Below are 18,051 nucleotides of genomic sequence, written 5' to 3'. Positions count from 1 at the left end.
AATAGTCTGGTGAGTGAGATGTAGCTGCCTCAGGGTACTAATCACAGACAAGTTGGGAAAAATTTGACAAATTCACAATGCTATTCACAAATAGCACTACTGGCTCAGTTTATTGGTGTAGCTTTTGCTAAAACTTTAATACAGAAAGCATTAAGTTTGGTCTGCATATTTACAACATAGCAATATTAAGTTTCATCTGATACACGTTTGAGAAACCAGCATCTCCCACATCTAACAGCATCAAGAAAGATGCACTATCAGCATACAACCTGCCAATATTATAGACCCTACAATATTTCAGATGCATCATATCAATCCCAAAAACAATTACACCTGCAGATTAACAGTTCGGTGTCAGCTTATCATGGCCTTAGCTGTGGTTCAAATTCAAGAATGCTAACCAGTAAGACTGGAACGGTACATCTGCAATCAGTATACATGAAGCTGCCTTCAGGAAATCTCAGGCCAGTTCACTGTCCAAGTTGGGGAATGGAGGAAGGATCTATGATCCAACCCTATGCATGCCAGCAAGGAACCTGGGTCTTGGGTTGTACAAGTGGGACTGGAGGTATGGAGGGGGAGAAAGAAAGGCCTTGTATTATCTGGAGACTCCTTGGAGAAGCAGCTTGCTTCCATCTCTATTCCACGAACATTAAGACATTTCAGGCCAAGGGAAGAAAAATCAGCCTTGGCAGCAGTGTGCAAATATAGGCCAAGTAAAATGTTGCAGTTACCTGCAAGGATGACATAATTGAACAGCCAGCACAGTTAAGCATTGTTACTCAAGCTTTCAAACCCTTGAATTTTCCATAAGGCAGGAAGACTTGAACCTTTTTGATAAAAGTTAATTGGAAATTGCTCGGTTTGGTACGAATTTATAATTTGCAGCAATTACACCAGTGACCATCTAACTTAAGAAATTTAAATTGGGACAAACCACCGTTAAATTACGTACCACAGCAATGCGGTTTGATTTGCTGCGTGTCTTTTGCAAACTACTCAAAAGTTATCAATAAAGCCATGTATTGCAAATACACTTACTGGTTTTGAGTCGAGTCAGTGGCCATAATGAAAATCCAACAAAGGAAATAATTTGAAGTCACATACAGATTGTGCAAATAATTAATAGCAAATAATTTTGGCACCCAAGAGACTTAAGTTAATGGTCTTTTATTGGAAAAAAGACTAGCATTTACAACTTGGAATGAACATAATTGTAATTTGCTGAACAGCCATGTCGTCATTGTGCTGAAGTCCTATGTAGATATACTCTGACGGCTCCAAGTTATGGTATAGAACAGAAGATAAACGAGAGTTCAAGACACCCCCTTTTCATAGGTAATTTTAAAAATTCAGTGAACGGTAAATTGCCTGACATCCGTTTCACTATAGTGCAATGCAGACACGTTAACCAAGTTTTATACAGACATGCCATCCTTTTTTTTTTTTAAATATTTAAAATAAGATCTTCAGTCCTGGTAATTGCTTGAGCACACTGTTTAAGTATGAGAACGATTCCACCCCAGGGACCGTCACACAATTACAACCTTCTATTGTAGTTTGCCGTAGCACACAAAATTAACCAACTTTTCAGGAACTAATCATCCTGGTACAATATACAACTGGAAAAAACTAAGCTATTCCCACAAAGAACATAAAGTGGAATTAACAGAGCCAGGCTGTGCTCAACTGTCAAGCTGCATGCATGAAAAACTGGCCAGCCCAAACAGTGTATTTTAGCATGGAACTTCATAGAGTCCAATTGCTTCGTTTTTAAGGTAGTACAAGTTTTACTGATGCATGGCTTGAAGATCTTTGGGGACAGGACCACTGATCATTTTACATGCAGAGTTTGTGGACAGGTTTTATTTTTTGACATTCAGTAACTTTTGCTATACAGAAACAGAATGAATAAATGAACATTTTGCAAGAGGTAAGTAAAAGATTTCAACTTTCTAGGAAGGGGGAAGGTAAAAGTCTTCATTTTGCAGTCATCATCTGTACGAATTCTGTGGGGAGGGAAAAACAAAGATGAAGCAGTTTGCTTTAATAAAATATCGATCAGTAATAGTTCAGTCTCTCGAAGAGTATCCAAACAGACCCGATATGCACAATCCTGTGGTAATATGCATCTGGAGTCTCATTGCCACAGACCACTACTTCTGAACTGAAGCTAGCATGCAGTAATCGACAAGGATGAACATAACCACTCATGCAAGATAGAATGAGAATCATGCCCACTACGTCGCCAAAGAAGTACAGGTATGTAGGTAAATTGGCTGGGTAAATATAAAAAATTGTCCCTCGTGCATGTAGGATAGTGTTAATATATGCAGGGATCGCTGGTCAGCATAGACTTGGTGGGCCAAAGAGCCCGGTTCCATGCGGTATCTCTAAACTACAGTGGTTAACTATGTGAATGAATCTTATTTGAAGACAAGCATCTACCAACAGCCCTTCAGCAGAGGCAGTAAAGAAACAGGCATCCGTCACATATTTTATTCCGCTCCACTCAATACGGTCATGCTCAACCTTGGACCGATTGTATCCATGTGGAATAATTCTACAAGAAGTCTCCATCAGTAAAAACGGACCAAATGGATAAACAAGTGGTAAGGCAGTGTACTGCAAAAGTTAATTGAGATTGTCAATAATCTAATGCAACTATTCCCTGCAACCAACTGCTACAATCTACCCTGGATACTATTTCAGTGTCATTCACCCTCGAGTCTTCTTATCAAAAAATTTCATTTCTTATTCTTTATTTTTAATTTTTATATAATTCTTAGTGTTCATTATTTTGTGACACGATCAAAATAAACGTTGTGACACGAGCAAAAGACATTAAGTTAAATCTAGCGTGTGCAGTGCTTGAAGATGTCCAGTTATTAGGATTTAAGTAGAATGGAAAAGACCAAATGAATGGGGAAATTGATGCACATGCAGGATATGTGATGTACGCGAGCGAGTAACACCACCATAAACATCTGGAGTTTGAATTTTCTTAAGTGTTTATTTTTTATTTTTAAATGCCACTGGAGTTGGAAAAAAACATTTCCAACATCTAAACACTGGGCTTCAGCTATGTGTTTTCCAAGAAACAAACCAGTAAAGTCACAGTTGCCTAGGACGATCCTCCAGTGTTGCCATTTATAAAAGTATGATCCCACTAGCTCATCTGGTCTTCCCTCTTTCCTCTATATTGCAGTAAATTTGGAAATTTTCATCTACTTTTGAAATTAGAAAAACCACAGGTGGGAGAAGTGAAATTTTAAAGTTTAAGTTGCCTAGGGACGATCCTCCAGTGTTGCCATTTATAAAAGTATGATCCCACTTGTATTAGAATGATTAAAAGGTTATATCCAACAGTAAACACTGGGCTTAGCTATGTTTTTTTCCATGTTGCCTGTTTGAAATTAAAAAACCACAGGTCACAGTTGAGAAAAAGAAAAAAGTATATCCCACTAAACTGGTTTTCACAATTCCTTTTTCTTCCTTTTTTTCCCTCCTTTTCCTTTGCCTCCCTAAAATTATTGCAGCTATGTGTTTTCTTTCCCATTACAAATCCTGCTCTGTTTTTTCCTATTAAAAAGATCCCTCAATAAGCTCATCCCTTCTTCCCTAAAAGGTATATTGGTAAATTGGGAAATATCCTGCCACTAAATGCTTTGAATGGCCTTAAGTATGGGGAAAAAAACCGGAAAAAAACATCAAATTCAGCTCCACTGCCATTAAACCCGATAAACGATTTACTAACCACCTTACTAATGGCAATGCCTGGCAAATAGAAAAAAAACCGGAATAAATTAAGTCATTCACCCCTCTGGTTTCATTCACCCTCGGCTGAACCATTCACCAGATTAAGCAGCACTGTCCAAGACCACTAAATTTAGCATTTTAACATCTAGACTAATCTCGAAGCTTAAGCCCATGATCTGCAGTCCAGCTGAGATAATTAAACCTGGAATAAAAAAAGATCAACATTTAAACTCCATCTACCTAACTGCCATCTTTCTGAGGTGACCCCTGGACCTGCTAAAATGACGACCCCAACTGCACAAACTGTTAGCAAACAAGATCAATTCAAAAACCAAGGTGTCGCTTATCGAAAGCTCCAGGATCTTTTAAGTTGCCAACATCCCGACTCCACACCACTGATCAAAGTCCTGGCTTTCAGTTTACAGTACTGATGAATATAGGATCAATTCTATAATAACCTGACCATTTGCAATGTCAGGCAAGTTACCCACAGCCAACACCCTGGTACCAGGAGTTCTGGACAATGAAAATGCCCACAAGATGCAACACTTTGAATAAGTAAAAACAAAAAAAAGGCACGGCGAAGGGGAAAGAAAGGCAAACAGCAGGCAGTGGAGTCTCAAAAGAAGCAACTTATCCAGAAAAGGAACCAATCATGACTTCCAATCTAGCGTTAGACCAAATGCAACCACACCCAATCTCCATTGGGTAGAGGTTTGACAGTCTTGTACAGGTCTTAAAAAGTCGTAAGCATTGGTCACAGATAAGGGTTCACATTGGTCACAAATAAGGGAGAAAATAACAGCTGGGCAAAAAAAAGCGCAGAAACAGCATGCATGAACTTCACTGAGCCAACAACTTGATATGCATGGATAAGTTTGGAATGATTACATTCAGATTTCACATGCAAACCATTAAGGCAAGGGTATCAAAACCACAATTGGTTAAATCAAGGACTAGGCTTTATGACCTGTTAAATTGGGGTCTCAATGTTTTAAGTGTGGAAAATGGACAGGAAAATTATATCCTGCAGCAGTCAACGTCTGACAGCTTGTAAAATACTTTAGGCACCAAACCATTTCCTACCTTTCTGGGGGAAAAAGATGCACATTTATACAGAGAAGGAAGCCTAAAGAGGTTACCATAAGCTAGCAAGGTCTATACAGGCCGACAGGTGGGCCATAAGCTAGGGGGGGGGCTGGGGGTAAATTTGTTGATTCTATAATTGTACATATTTCTCTTAGACCGACTGTGCTTGGTTCTGGTATACTGGTTCATCGTTAGCCGTATATAAATGTGAAATAACATCGTTATGTGCTGTTTAAGTTGCCTGGGGTAAACGGGACGAAAAAGGTTGGGAACCCCTGGACTAGATGACCCTACCTGGCTGGACACCAGGACAACAATCTCGAGTGACACTTGGAACACTTCCCATTTTGTGTCTGCATCAATGTTTTGCAAAATAATATGCAAACTTCAATTTTACAACAGCAAGTTCTTTGATTCGGAATCAGGCAAATTAACACATTGTTTTGCGGTTCAATAGCAGCCACGTTTTTGCATTCACAAGTCAGACACCCAAGACTAGCTGCAATGTAAACCCCACAACACAAATCCTCCAATTGCCCCTCAATCACCTCTGCTGCTTCAGAATCCACACCACAAACCTCTCATGCATAGAATATTGTGCATTACTACAGGCCATAAAGTCCAACCTACAACTAGGTACTTTGATTCAGCCCATGTTAAACTTACTGCAAGCAAACTGGCCGATAGGCTTGTAGATTTGGCTATATGTGCTCAATATTCTATGCACAAGGGAGGCATTTGGTGTGGTTCGTAAAGCAGCAGAGGTGGCTAAGGTACAATTGGAGGCATTAATGTAATCTTACTGGCATTAAAACAAGAGTCAACTTTCCAACTGAAGCTCTCCAAAACCCCAGTGCCAGATAAGTCCAGAATAATCAAACACTGTTCAATATTAATGAAAGATGATTGGCCTACAATTATTGAATAACAAATTCATTTAGTTGAGCTTATTGACACGTTTACCAAAGTATAGTGAAGAGCTTTTTTTGTTGCATACTGTCAGGAAAAAGACTTAACCACAAGTTAAGACTTAAAAAGACTTAAACCACAACTTCTGTTTTATATTATTTGGCAATATCTGCTCTAGCTTCACAGTGGGTAACAAGTATTGAAGCCTACCAATATTATACCAAGCTTCTTGGTTGTATTTTGTTTTGCTTTGTTTCTATTCCAGATAAAAGCAGGAGATAGAATACTTGCCTTCATAGTTGACTTGGCCATCACCGTCAATATCTGCTTCTCTAATCATTTCATCTACTTCTTCGTCTGTCAATTTCTCCCCTAGGTTTGTCATAACATGACGCAGCTCTGCCGCACTGATATAGCCATTACCATCCTGAGAACAAAAGTAAAGTCAACATCAACCAATTCTTGGAGCACACTTCCTAAAGAGTCTTGCCGTCCGATAGTACCTTCTCCCTCTTGACCGCAACACCCCACATATTCGCTCATCAACCCAATGGCCCCTGCAGCACCGAGAACTTTCACGCGGACTGTAATGTCACAAGGCGCTTACCACCATCTTCACTTCAACTGGGTGGCCTTCAGTGACGCACAATGTATATTTCAAAAAAGGTTTTGTCCCAAAAGGCACACAAGCAGTATTTAAAAAAGGCACAAGCTACAACTGGGAATGTGGGCGATAACACTGCACTATGAAATAGTGAGCAGTTAAGAGTTGCTATCTTACGGCACCGGTCTCCTCCCACACTACAAAAACTCACAGGTTTGTAGGTTAATTGGCTTGGCAAAATTGTAAATTGACCATAGTATGTAGGATTGCGTTAGTGTACGGGGATCGCTGGTCGGCGTGGACTCGGTGGGCTGAAGAGCCCATTTCCATGCCTCATCTCTAAACTAATAGATTCAAAATAAAGCAGAACATGCTGGAAGACAGAGCAGGTGGTACTTAGAAGAGAACAAGAACAGGCTCTTCAGCCCACAATGTCTGTGCCGTGCATATGAAAGAAATCACTTATCAACGTGCCCATCACACATACCCTTCCATATCCATATGCCCATACTAATCACTGTGCAAGATACTGCCACAAAAGAGCATGCACATTTCCATTACTTCTACTACGACAGGTCAAAGCAAAGTGACCAGTAATTGGATCATGGATAGTTTATAGACTATCATTTTGTGGTAATTCTACCTTTGAGCAGCAAAATTAGGCATTCCATGTAGGGACACCACTTTCTCTTGCTTTAAAGTGCAATTAACTTTCAGAGAGGAAAGACTTTCTTCCAAATTTGCATAACAGTATTAGTTCCTTCAGATATCAGAATCAATCATTATACTTTATTAGCCAAGTATGTTTTGCAACATACGAGGAAAGATCCTCCACCACACCCGTCCACCCAACACAATAAGAGACAAAGTGCTGGAGTAACTCAGCCAGTAAGACAGCATCCAAAGAACGTGGAAGGAGGAAATGCAGATGGTGGTTTAAACTGAAGATAGGCGCAAAATGCTGAACTCAGCAGGACAGGCAACATCTCTGGGTAGAAGGAATGGGTGACATTTTGGCTCGAGACCCTTCTTCAGACTCTACATCAACATGGATAGATGGTGTTTTCTGACGAGTCGCAACCTGAAATGTCCCCATGTTCTCCAGAAATGCTCTTGGCCCTCTGACCTGCACTTTGTCTTTTTGTAAACCAGCACCTGCAGTTCCCCGTTTTTACTCCCAACACATTACCTTGTCAAATACACGGAATGCTTCACGAATTTCCTCTTCACTATCTGTATCCTTCATTTTCCTCGCCATCATGGTCAAGAACTCAGGAAAGTCAATAGTTCCATTACCTAGTAAAAGCAATATTACAATTAAGAAATTACAGATCTGGTAAATTTGATGTAGTTAAACTGGGGAACAATTTCTTTTTCCAGGGTTATCTATTGTTTACCAGCAGGAGCTGAACTATTAGCCAGGTACAATAAAACATCGCTCAAAGCTACCAACGTAAATATTCTAAAATCAGGATGTGACCCCCATATAGTATCTGCTGACCCAATTAAAGCTGTGAGCCAATCTCATTAAACTATTAATAGATCCCTCCAAAATTATACAGCTAGACAGGTTCACAATGGCAAAGTTAATGAGGAAGAATGCCGACAGTTAATTAAGCTCTATTATAATTTTCATTGTTCTCATTTCAAGTGTACCTTACAGCAAAATTTCACCTTATTAGCTGAAGGATAGTGCAGTTAAAAGGATCTGAACTAATTTTGCCTAGCCAATTAAGATAAGACTTAAAAGGCTGGACTGACTGTAAAAATCCAATAGTTCACCAAAAGGATATTTTAAAACCTTGTGCTGCATGGTGGGAGAGACTAGGCTTTCCGAGGTCAGCTGCTTTGCAGAATACCTCCATTCTGTATTGGTCTTCCCCTGAAGATCTGATCAAACACCGTATACTGGAAGTCAGCCGTTGCTTGCAAGAACCCGTGAGAAGGGAGTGGGTGGAGACAAGAACCACAGGATCCCAAAGGAAAGTCTCTCTAATCTTGAAAGGAGCACTTGACTTGGCATCATAGACTGATGCACAAGGTTCATCGCTACAGCCAATGAAGGACTGCAGCAATCTTTTGATGGGAGATAGACCCGATTTGAACACCATTTTGGGCTTGAGTGCACCCACGCACTATGAAAATCTCAACACTGATTTTCCTTAGGTACACATCTTTGAACCAAGCAATTGCAACCGCTCAATTGTGAAGTAGCGGATGGAGAGGGATAAGTACACTGCATAGAAAAAATGAAATTCACCCTTTAATTTCCAAACATTGCCATGCCAACTTAAAACATTGCGACCCCATAGTAGGGTTAATTTGATAGTGACACTTTTCAATCAATCTCAGTGCATCAGCTAGATACAAAACATGAATCTGCATTTAGTTCACCAGGAATTCATTGACAGTAAACAGCAGTGTTACATCTGTTAGAGCTGCTGCCGCCACTCCAGCAACCTGGGTCCATTCCTGACCTTGGGTGCATGCCTTCTCCCTTAACCATGTGAGTTTCTGTTGAGAGTTGGGTAGTTTCCTCCCACAACTGGAATCAAAGATTAGGGAGAGAAGGCAGGCACGGGCTATTGATTGGGGACGATCAGCCATGATCACAATGAATGGCGGTGCTGGCTCGAGGAGCCGAATGGCGGCCTCCTCCTCCTAGATTTTTTCTTCTATGTAACTGGTCACATTAAATTATCATTAGAGTAAATGGGTGGTAGAATTGATGGCAACATGGAATTAATAGGTTTAGGGAAAATTAGCGCTGGTTGGGATTGTTGAGCCGGCGGACTTAAATGATGCAAAAGATACCCAGCTGCAATGTCTTAACAGGAGTTTCCACAGCATCATTCATGGCTTTCAATGACCCAGAGTCAATGAGTGCATCTTTGATGTGTACACATGAGAAACAACTTGGCACACAAGTTCCACAGACAAATTTGCCAGGTAATACTGCTGGGTAAATAAAACTAGTGTCCCTGCTCTACACCCAATGATATAGCATTTAAACAGGCCCTTTACAGCCCAATTGTCAATGCCAACCTAATACTCTCAGGTTATTATTGGATCTTCCCTCTCACACCTTTAAACCCAGGCCCTCTCGTTCGATTCCCTAACTCTGGGGGGAATACATTCACATTATGCCACTCGTGATAGTCACCACTACAAGATCACCCCAGATCCCTGTGGGACATCATGTCTACTTATAAACCTGTCGACCATGAAAGGTCAGTTTAACCTCTTAAAGACAGCATAATTTTCAAAATGGGACAGGGACAGTAGTTCTAGGCTGTCTTGTGCTTTCAAAGGGCAGGATTTAACAGAACCTTGTGACTCAGTAACAATATCTACTGGGGCATCTGTTTTTTATCAAGGTAGAAATACACCACTTGATGGAAACAAGGTGGCCATTGCTGGTTTTAGAAGTGCACTGGAAAAAGCAGACCCAAGTCTGTTCTTCTCCTGATGCCTGACAGCACATTGTATACTGGTTTACCCAGGCATACTGTCAATAGTGACAAATCCAAATTCAAATGTTGATTAAAACTGAACATCAGGAATTACTTGGTAGACAGAAATGCTGGAGAAACTCAGCGGGTGAGGCAGCATCTATGGAGCTTTTTGGTGGGCAAGTTAGAAAGTAACCCTTGGTCTCGACCTGAAACGCCACCTTTTTCGTTCGCTCCATAGATGCAGCCTCAGCTGCTGAGTTTCTCCAGCATCTTTGTCTACCTTCGATTTTCCAGCATCTGTAGTTCCTTCTTAAACATCAGGAATTACTTTCTAACTTGCCCACCAAAAAGCCATGTATTATTGAACTGGATCGATTCTCACCCATTGCAGACCCATTATACTGGACAGCCATTCAGAATAAAATTAGAAGTACTCCAGCCAACCTGCCAAATTTTTAATTTCTGTAATGCAAGTAGCTGCCACTCAGCTGAAACCACAAATTCTCAACACTAAATTGGCCTGTTCCTATAAAATGCACTAAGTTTAGAAACCAATATTTAATCAAAAAGATTAATGAAATGACCTAATTTAATTGCGCATCCACTCAATATAGCCTAAACCAGTTTTTAAAAGACCAAGTTAATTAAAAACAAAATGTTGGTCAGGCAGCATCTATGGAGAGAATTTTTTTTTTTACAAATCAATGATCTTTTGGTTTGCTAATTAAATCCTGTCCTTGAACTGCCATACATCCACTGAAGGTTAATATAGATGTTCTGCATTTACTCCAATTCAATTCCTTCATTTATCAATAGTTGCTGTACACCAACAATGATGCTCCAATGCTTTAACAAGTTTACCTTGGGCTACAGCAATTTCTGGCAACTCGACAGCAATTTAATGGCCGACCCAATCAAACACACTCCCATAGAGAATTGACATAAAATCTAGATCAAATGACTAAAGATTGCATTTACTGAATTTTGACCAATATAGCTGGTGAAAGATTACGTGGCTGCATTTCGTTCAATTACCAATAGTAGCGAGAAAGTTTCAATATTGCATCTTCCAACTCAAGCAACCAAATATCATGTCCACCGCTTATTGCTCTGTCTTTGGCATCAGGGGTAAACTTAAGCTCTAAATGAATCTTTATCCCCATTTCCAAACGAAGATTCAGATCAACAGCCAATAGAAATAGCCACATCCTTAGCATGTCAAACTAATCCCTGGCCATTAATCCCACCCATCCTGCCATCACATCTGACAAGACAAATTATACAGATGACAGTCTAGGAAAAACATGGTCGTGCTATAAACACTGGTCAAGCAGGACCTGGGCAGGAAATCCTTCCAAATTATTGATCCAATGTTCCAATATTGATCCAATGGATGTCTGCAACTTCCACACCGTTGCAAGTCAGTTATCTGTATTGTCAATATCACAGATGCTGAGATAAGCATTACCTCAACAAAATGCAAAACATGTTTGAATAGCACAAAGAACTCCTGCTTTGCTCTATATGTTAAAGTCTGACGAGTTCCTTCCCCAAAGCAGAGCGCACATGGGAATCTTTGGCAACTATTTGGTAAAGCTGTAAACTTAGGCACCTCCATCTGAAACTTGGAACAAGCAAGGAACAAAAAAATAGGAACACCTAGAAAATACCAAGTGTTTTCTGTGGGAAAGTAAAGTCCCCACAGTCAGAATCCCACAAGGCTAAACATTGCTGTGCTCAGCTGCGTGTCAGGTAAATAACAAAAACAAGGTTCAAATCCTGATCTTTCAGATAACTGTTGCTGTTGGGAGCAGGGCAATTTTATTCCACATGTGCCCTAGCAAACAAAAGCACTGTTTTACAAGTTAAGTATTTGCTTTGATACGACTCAAACTGGCCTAATGTACTAAGATTTCCATTAACCTTTATTGTGAAACGTACACTGAAAATAGATAATGGCTAAAAGGAACAGATACATGCTTATCAACTGCACTAGTGCATGTAAAATTGGGATAACATGCAATGCTTTAGGTACAGATAACAGAAGGAAGGACTGCAGCCTTAAATCTGGTCATCTGCAGATACACATCAATATTAAACTCACCATCAGCATCAACTTCATTGATCATATCCTGCAATTCTGCTTCAGTGGGATTCTGGCCCAAAGACCTCATTACAGTCCCCAACTCCTTCGTTGTGATGGTACCATCACCATCTTTATCGAAGAGGGAAAATGCCTCTTTGAACTCTGAAAAGAGTAAATAAACACTTTAAGCAATTGGCTACAGTTCAAAGTACTTAATCCAAAACTCAATATATACATTGATTGTTGCCCTCACTGAAAACAACAATTAATACGCATGAACACTTCAAAGTTTAAAGATGCTCACTACAGCATACTACGTAAACTGCGTGAGGAACTCTGCGGGTCAGGCTTTATTTTGGGTCAGGAGCTTGCTTTAGCTTGGCCCATTCCCTCTACAGATTCTGCCTGACCAGCCGAGTTCCTTACGATTGCAATATCTGCAATTCCATGCGTATCCATGATGCTACTAAAATCTGATGGACCAACACATTCAGGCTTGCAACCAAAGTCACATATAACCAAATACAACCGTAAAAATTATGCTTCTCAGTTATGGGCAGAAGTTCATGAAAATTGGTGGTCTGGGTGAATTTTACACTGCCTATTAATTTAGGCTATCAGGATAGCAGATATTTTAGAACAAATTGAAAAATTGGAACCCATAGGTCTTTGTAACCCCTTGACAATATGGATCACCTTTCCTTTTAGACGAGTTGTCCTTTGCCATAAAAAATATTTTAGTTGTTAGAGCTATTCATGTTGAAGCAATAGGAATAAAATCATTTACGGTCAAAAACTTAAGATATGACCATTCACAAGGCAAAAGCACATTAATGTGGATCGAAGGTAGACACAAAATGCTGGAGCAACTTAGTGGGACAGGCTGAAGGCTCTGGACCCGAAACGTCACCCATTCCTTTTCTCCAGAGATGCTGCCTGTTCCGCTGAGTTACTCCAGCATTTTGTGTCTACCTACAATTTAAAACAGCATCTGCAGTTATTTCCTACACTTAAATGTTGATCATGCTATCTGTAAGTGTCAGAGGTATAGAAAGATATTTAGGCAGCATATCCAGAAATTAGTTACTCCAGCATGCCGTGTCCATCTTTGGTGCAAACCAGCATCTGCAGTTCCTTCCTACACGTATGGGAAGATACTGTTTGGAAACAGGCCTTTCAGTTAAGTACGCAGATGAATATCTGTGTACACTTTACCCTACATTTTCATTCTCACCCTAGATTCTAATACTCACTTGCATTAACAACAAATTTAGTTAATCTGTTTACCAGCACCAGAACAAGCAAACTCCGTATAGACACCACTCATGGTCAAATTGAGTCCCAGTCTCCAGCTCTGCAATGCAGAAGCTTTAATAGCTGCAGCAGTGCATTATGAAACTGATCTCAGCCCAACTGCAACTTTTCTACAAAATGTTTTAAAAAACTTGGATTTATTCAAATGCACGCTTTGCATTTCAACAGTGATAAATGCAAGCCCATTCTCACTTTGCACCTCCATTGGCATCAACACCAAAAATTTAACTTGCTGGCACTCTTTCATAGTATAAACCAATAATTAATTTGCAAACTAGCCTGGTTACACAATGCAGCATAGAAACAAGCCCTTTGGCCCACTTGTCCACGCTGACCTAAATGTACCAATGAGCCTGGAGAATGTATATTTTTAAGGCACTGGCTAGACCATACTCTAGCCTAGTTTACCACATCACAATTTAAAGCTAGAATGTTTACAGCAACTCAAAAAGCTGTTTCAATTAGCTTCTCATGCAAAATCTACGGCCCTAGAGCAAGCTTCGATCTTTCTGGATGTGATCTGGCCAAAACCATCCATGTTATAGTTCTGCCACAATTTCTACCCAAATGTATTCCAATCAATGTATTCATAGGCCGACTGCACCAGGGCAAAATGATTACTGGACTAGATTTAGGATATCATTGAGAACGCTTCAATAAAATCACAACCACACCCAGTGATGCCTAAAGCTCAATGGAGACATAATAATTGTAAATTAAGTATTTAACAAACTTCCTGCGTGATAGATGGCAGTATTGACACTATAGTTTCCTAAACACTGGAATATTTACTTTCCATGGGTTTGACCAGAAAGCATTTAAATCCTAACAAAGGTAGCTTGTGCCAACTAACAGATTGCTTTGTCAAAAAAAATTGCTGTAGTCATCCTCAATTGAAAGCTTAAAGGCTACATACAGTAGCTGGAAATCCACATATTTGATGTAAACCATTTGAATAATTACTTTCTATTCCGAGTTTACTATGATGCATACAAACATGCTTTTATTCCTGTTAGCAGTTTTTAAAGAGTTCTAATAATATCAGTGTACCAGCAAATGGCCATGCGGGTATACAGAAATAGACTGCTTATAAGATTGCACACAGCTTTTTTGCCTGACCATGTGTCATCTTGGTGGAGAGTGCAGATGGACAATCTTAAGTTTAAATTTCAGCCCCAGTACACTTTCTTTGTTAGATTATTAACTCCACACAGTTAATTGATATTAGCATAAATTTGTAATATTTCATTCTTGCCTGTGTACAATCCCTGCCAAACTCCAGGATTAAAAACTCACCAGCAATCTGTTCCTCAGTCAGTTGGTCAGCCTGCAAGGAGGGGAAAAAAAAATCAGCTTAATGGCGTTATGTGCCAGTCTGAAATACCACCCCACCCAAGAAGAATTAAGAGCCCTACGAACAAGCAGCACTTCAGCATCAAGATAAACTATCTGTAATTCACTCGAAATCGAATGTTCACACCATGTTACCCCATAACTGAAACATGGTTTAACGTGAAAACAAATACCAACACAAGATCATATAATAGAAACAGATGAATGCCCAAATTTCTATCCAAGTACAATGGCCACACAGAGGTTTTAAATATCTTCCCAGAAGGCAAAGGAGAAAGCAGCACATTTTAGAAAATGGACCTACCAAACTAAATTCCAAACAGTTTAAAAGACTAAAGCTATAGTAATCTCAAATTTCAAAACCATGAATTGCTAGTTTGTAAAATAGCCTTCATCTCAAAGCACACTTGAAGCCAACCACCTTTTGTTAATCTTCAGACAGAAGATCAGCAAGAATCACATGCAAGATCAATTTGCTTTTTCCATAAATGGGAATGCAATGGATGACATAGCAATTTGGATCTTTTCCGATGTGATATCACAAATGTAGCTAGTTTTAATTCCTTAATACCTGTACTTAATTTTAGTTTTTAGGTTGAATGCAGACAATCCCAAACAAACAACCTGTTAGCAAGACAGATTAGGAATGCTAACAGCAAGCATCACAATGGCACTTAAATAGTTGGAAGACCTAGGGTTACCTCAACGTCAAGTTCAAACCTTTCAGCTCTATACTTAATTAAGAGATGCAGGTCTTGATCCACTTTGCAAACCAGCAGATAAATTAAATTCAATCAAAACTATTTCAGGTCAGATCATACCCTCTAGTATCATGATCTTAAACCCATATTCTAATCCATAAGTAAATTATGAAAACCGGTGTAAAAATTAGACACGTACTAAGGCAATTGACGCTTCCCAGGAATATATGCTCCTGGGAAAGCAGCCTTGCAAATTTGTTGAAATCAGCAAAAGTGCAACGTTTATACCACAGTGAAGAATGTAAGCTCATTTCCCCTGTAAAGCAACTTGCACCACTGTTCCAACCAGTTAAAATAGAGTTAATAGCTTCCAAGTCCTGTTATAAAATCAGGAGAGATATTAACATTGCCATTTCAGTAGTAACTTCCAAAAACTCTGCCTCCTCATGGGAGAAAAGAACTAAAAAACTGTTCTTCCCAAGATCTGATATTAAAAGCAATTCTTCTACTTGATAACACGGGCAAGATAAATGCTGCCCTTTGTCCAACAATTCATCTTCAAGACAGTTGCACAATAAACTTCAATTAAATCTGTTAGCAATGCACACGACATTTTAATTGAATGGTCTTTGCTTATAGTTGTGCATGTATTTAACTTCAAAACAAGTGACACATTAATAAACTGAGTAAATTAACAATACAAATTACATCTGAAGTATAATTTAAAACATTTAACATGGACAATGTCCAATTTCTAAACAACTCACATTTGCTGGTAAGTTTTAAATAATCCTGACATCCCAATAAATTGAGCTAGCTATAGCATACTACGCTGTTTGCCATAATTCTTAGTCAATTTAACGAAATCCCAGCCATTGAATTCAGGACAGTAAACAGGTAAAATAAATGAAATTCACTAGAAAGACTTCAAAATGTTTTATATCAATGTTGACAGCAAAGGAAATGTCTCACATTTTCCAATGGTAACTTGAAGTAGGAAAGGACTGGAATAATTAAAAATCCATACTCCAATGAGAAAACAATGATTCAATTGAAGCAATATAATCTGCAATTGCACCACTTTTCCATAACTTCAACATACGTGATGGACAAAGTGGCCTTCCTCCTCAGCCATTATACATTTATGATCTTAGACGTGCACATTTGAGGTCACAATTTTGTGCAGCACATTAGAGGCATCGACATTATCCTTAATTTGCAAGCTCAAGTAACAAGTCAATTAGTAGCACGTTCAAAAAGACGGGGCCCTCCAGGTTAAGACTTTACAAAATACTCAACCAGAGTACGCGTTAGCAACCATGTGTATTTCGCCATTACCTTCAAATTGCAAGAGATTGGTAGGGGAAAAAAAGACGAAACATCGCATTGTTTGCAAAGTAAATGACACCATGCCCCTTTCTGACCAGTGATAGCAAGAGAGCAAACTAGTTTGCAGCGATAATTTTCCAGAAAGCCGCGTTTCGCTGCATGCAGCCGCCATCTGGAGCAGGAAACCGCAGGGCTTTCGCCCCCCTTTTTACAAACTAAAACCGGCATTGCATGAAGATATAGAGGAACACACCCTCTCCATCAATCCATCGAGGTGAATGCAGATGCGTCGGGGGTTTGTTTTTGTATTGGAGCCTGTTACTGGACAGAAGGGTGAGAGCGGGGTGGAGAGACTGCACCAGCCCGCAGCCCTGCGGAACAGGAAGGACTGGCGCCCTGCTCGCCGCAATGTACTTTACCATACTTGACCAAGGCAAGGAAGTGGCTCGCTCCTCTACTCTGTCCCTCTCTCGCCGCACAGACCGAACAAAAAACCCCGGCACCCACCCACCATCAAGAGGGAGAGGGTTAAACAGCATCCCTGCCGCCGCCCGTTCGAGCCACTATCCCGCCAACAGCGGGGTAAAGGCGCGCTACCGCCTGACAGCCGGCCGCCATTTTAGCTGCCGCTGCCCCGCACACACACCGGGTCCGGCAGCGCTTCTCACACCACCACGACCGCCCTCGTCTTCCCGCCGCGCGTTTCCAAAAGCCCGCCAACTAACAACGAGGAGCGAATGAAGAGAGAAGAGGTTGTTTTAAGATACCCACCATGTCGAGTGTTTCGGGAGGGAGTGCGTGGCTGGCTGGCTGGCTGGAGACGGGCGGACGACAGCTACTGCTCCTCACGTCGCGGTCCCACTGGCGCCGACTGCCGCGCTCTTCCCCTGCTCGCCCTCTTTATATATCGCGTATTCCTCCGCCGTCCGCGGCTCTGAGGGGAAGGAGGGGGGTGGGCGCTGCGGCGACAGCAGGTTTTAACCTCCCCCCGCCTCCTTGCAATCCAACGCACCCGCCGCCGCTTCCAAAATTGTGCAATCAATCGGCTGCCGTGCCCCGGATCGGTGGAACGCTGGCGCTTTCCGTCAACGGCGGAGCGGGACTATTTTCCGGGGGCGGAGGGGGATTTCGGGTGGTGCGGCTGGAGATGTCGGTTGGCGCGGAAAGGGGTTGGTTGGGGGAGGGGCCGAGCGGCCGTTGTCTCGCGGGCTGCGATTGGGCGAGGCGTACCTGCAATGGGCGAGCGGATGTGCCGCGCTCTGCCATTGGTCGCCGCGCACCTGCAATGCGTCAAGGCGATGGTGCCCGTGATGGGGGAGCGGGCGCTGGCCAGTCGCTGCCTCCGCCGGCCAGGTAGCAACACCTCACTCACACCGCCACCGAGCAGAGAATAATCACAGCAGCACGGAGGCTGCTGTACTGCAAAGGCAGGAGCAATAATAATAATGCTTA

General features: G+C 41.0%; 1 protein-coding gene across 1 annotated transcript; it reads right to left on the bottom strand.

Annotated features, from left to right (window-relative positions):
- Positions 1-1,154: 1,154 nt before the first annotated feature.
- calm1a (calmodulin 1a) lies at positions 1,155-17,510 on the bottom strand. Its single transcript, XM_055640218.1, has 6 exons — positions 17,371-17,510; positions 14,513-14,543; positions 11,921-12,064; positions 7,551-7,657; positions 6,049-6,184; positions 1,155-2,009 (listed from the first exon to the last, which is right to left on the bottom strand). Exons 1-6 carry the CDS (start codon positions 17,371-17,373, stop codon positions 1,981-1,983), a joined length of 450 nt encoding a protein of 149 aa, XP_055496193.1. The 5' UTR covers positions 17,374-17,510; the 3' UTR covers positions 1,155-1,980.
- Between the last annotated feature and the right edge of the window lie 541 nt (positions 17,511-18,051).

This window comes from Leucoraja erinacea, chromosome 9 (genome assembly GCF_028641065.1).
Source record: "Leucoraja erinacea ecotype New England chromosome 9, Leri_hhj_1, whole genome shotgun sequence".
NCBI classification, from domain to species: Eukaryota; Metazoa; Chordata; class Chondrichthyes; order Rajiformes; family Rajidae; genus Leucoraja; species Leucoraja erinaceus.
The sequence above is the reverse complement of the archived record's forward strand: the minus strand, read 5'-3'. Positions and strand labels throughout refer to the sequence as shown.

What these genes read in the sequence shown, in the direction of transcription:
- calm1a (XM_055640218.1), bottom strand. An exon ending in CATTCCGTGTATTTGACAAG is followed by an intron (nt 6,185 to 7,550) that starts GTAATGTGTTGG and finishes TTTTGTTCTCAG; the next exon opens with GATGGTAATGGCTATATCAG. An exon ending in TGGCCAAGTCAACTATGAAG is followed by an intron (nt 2,010 to 6,048) that starts GCAAGTATTCTA and finishes CCCTCCCCACAG; the next exon opens with AATTCGTACAGATGATGACT.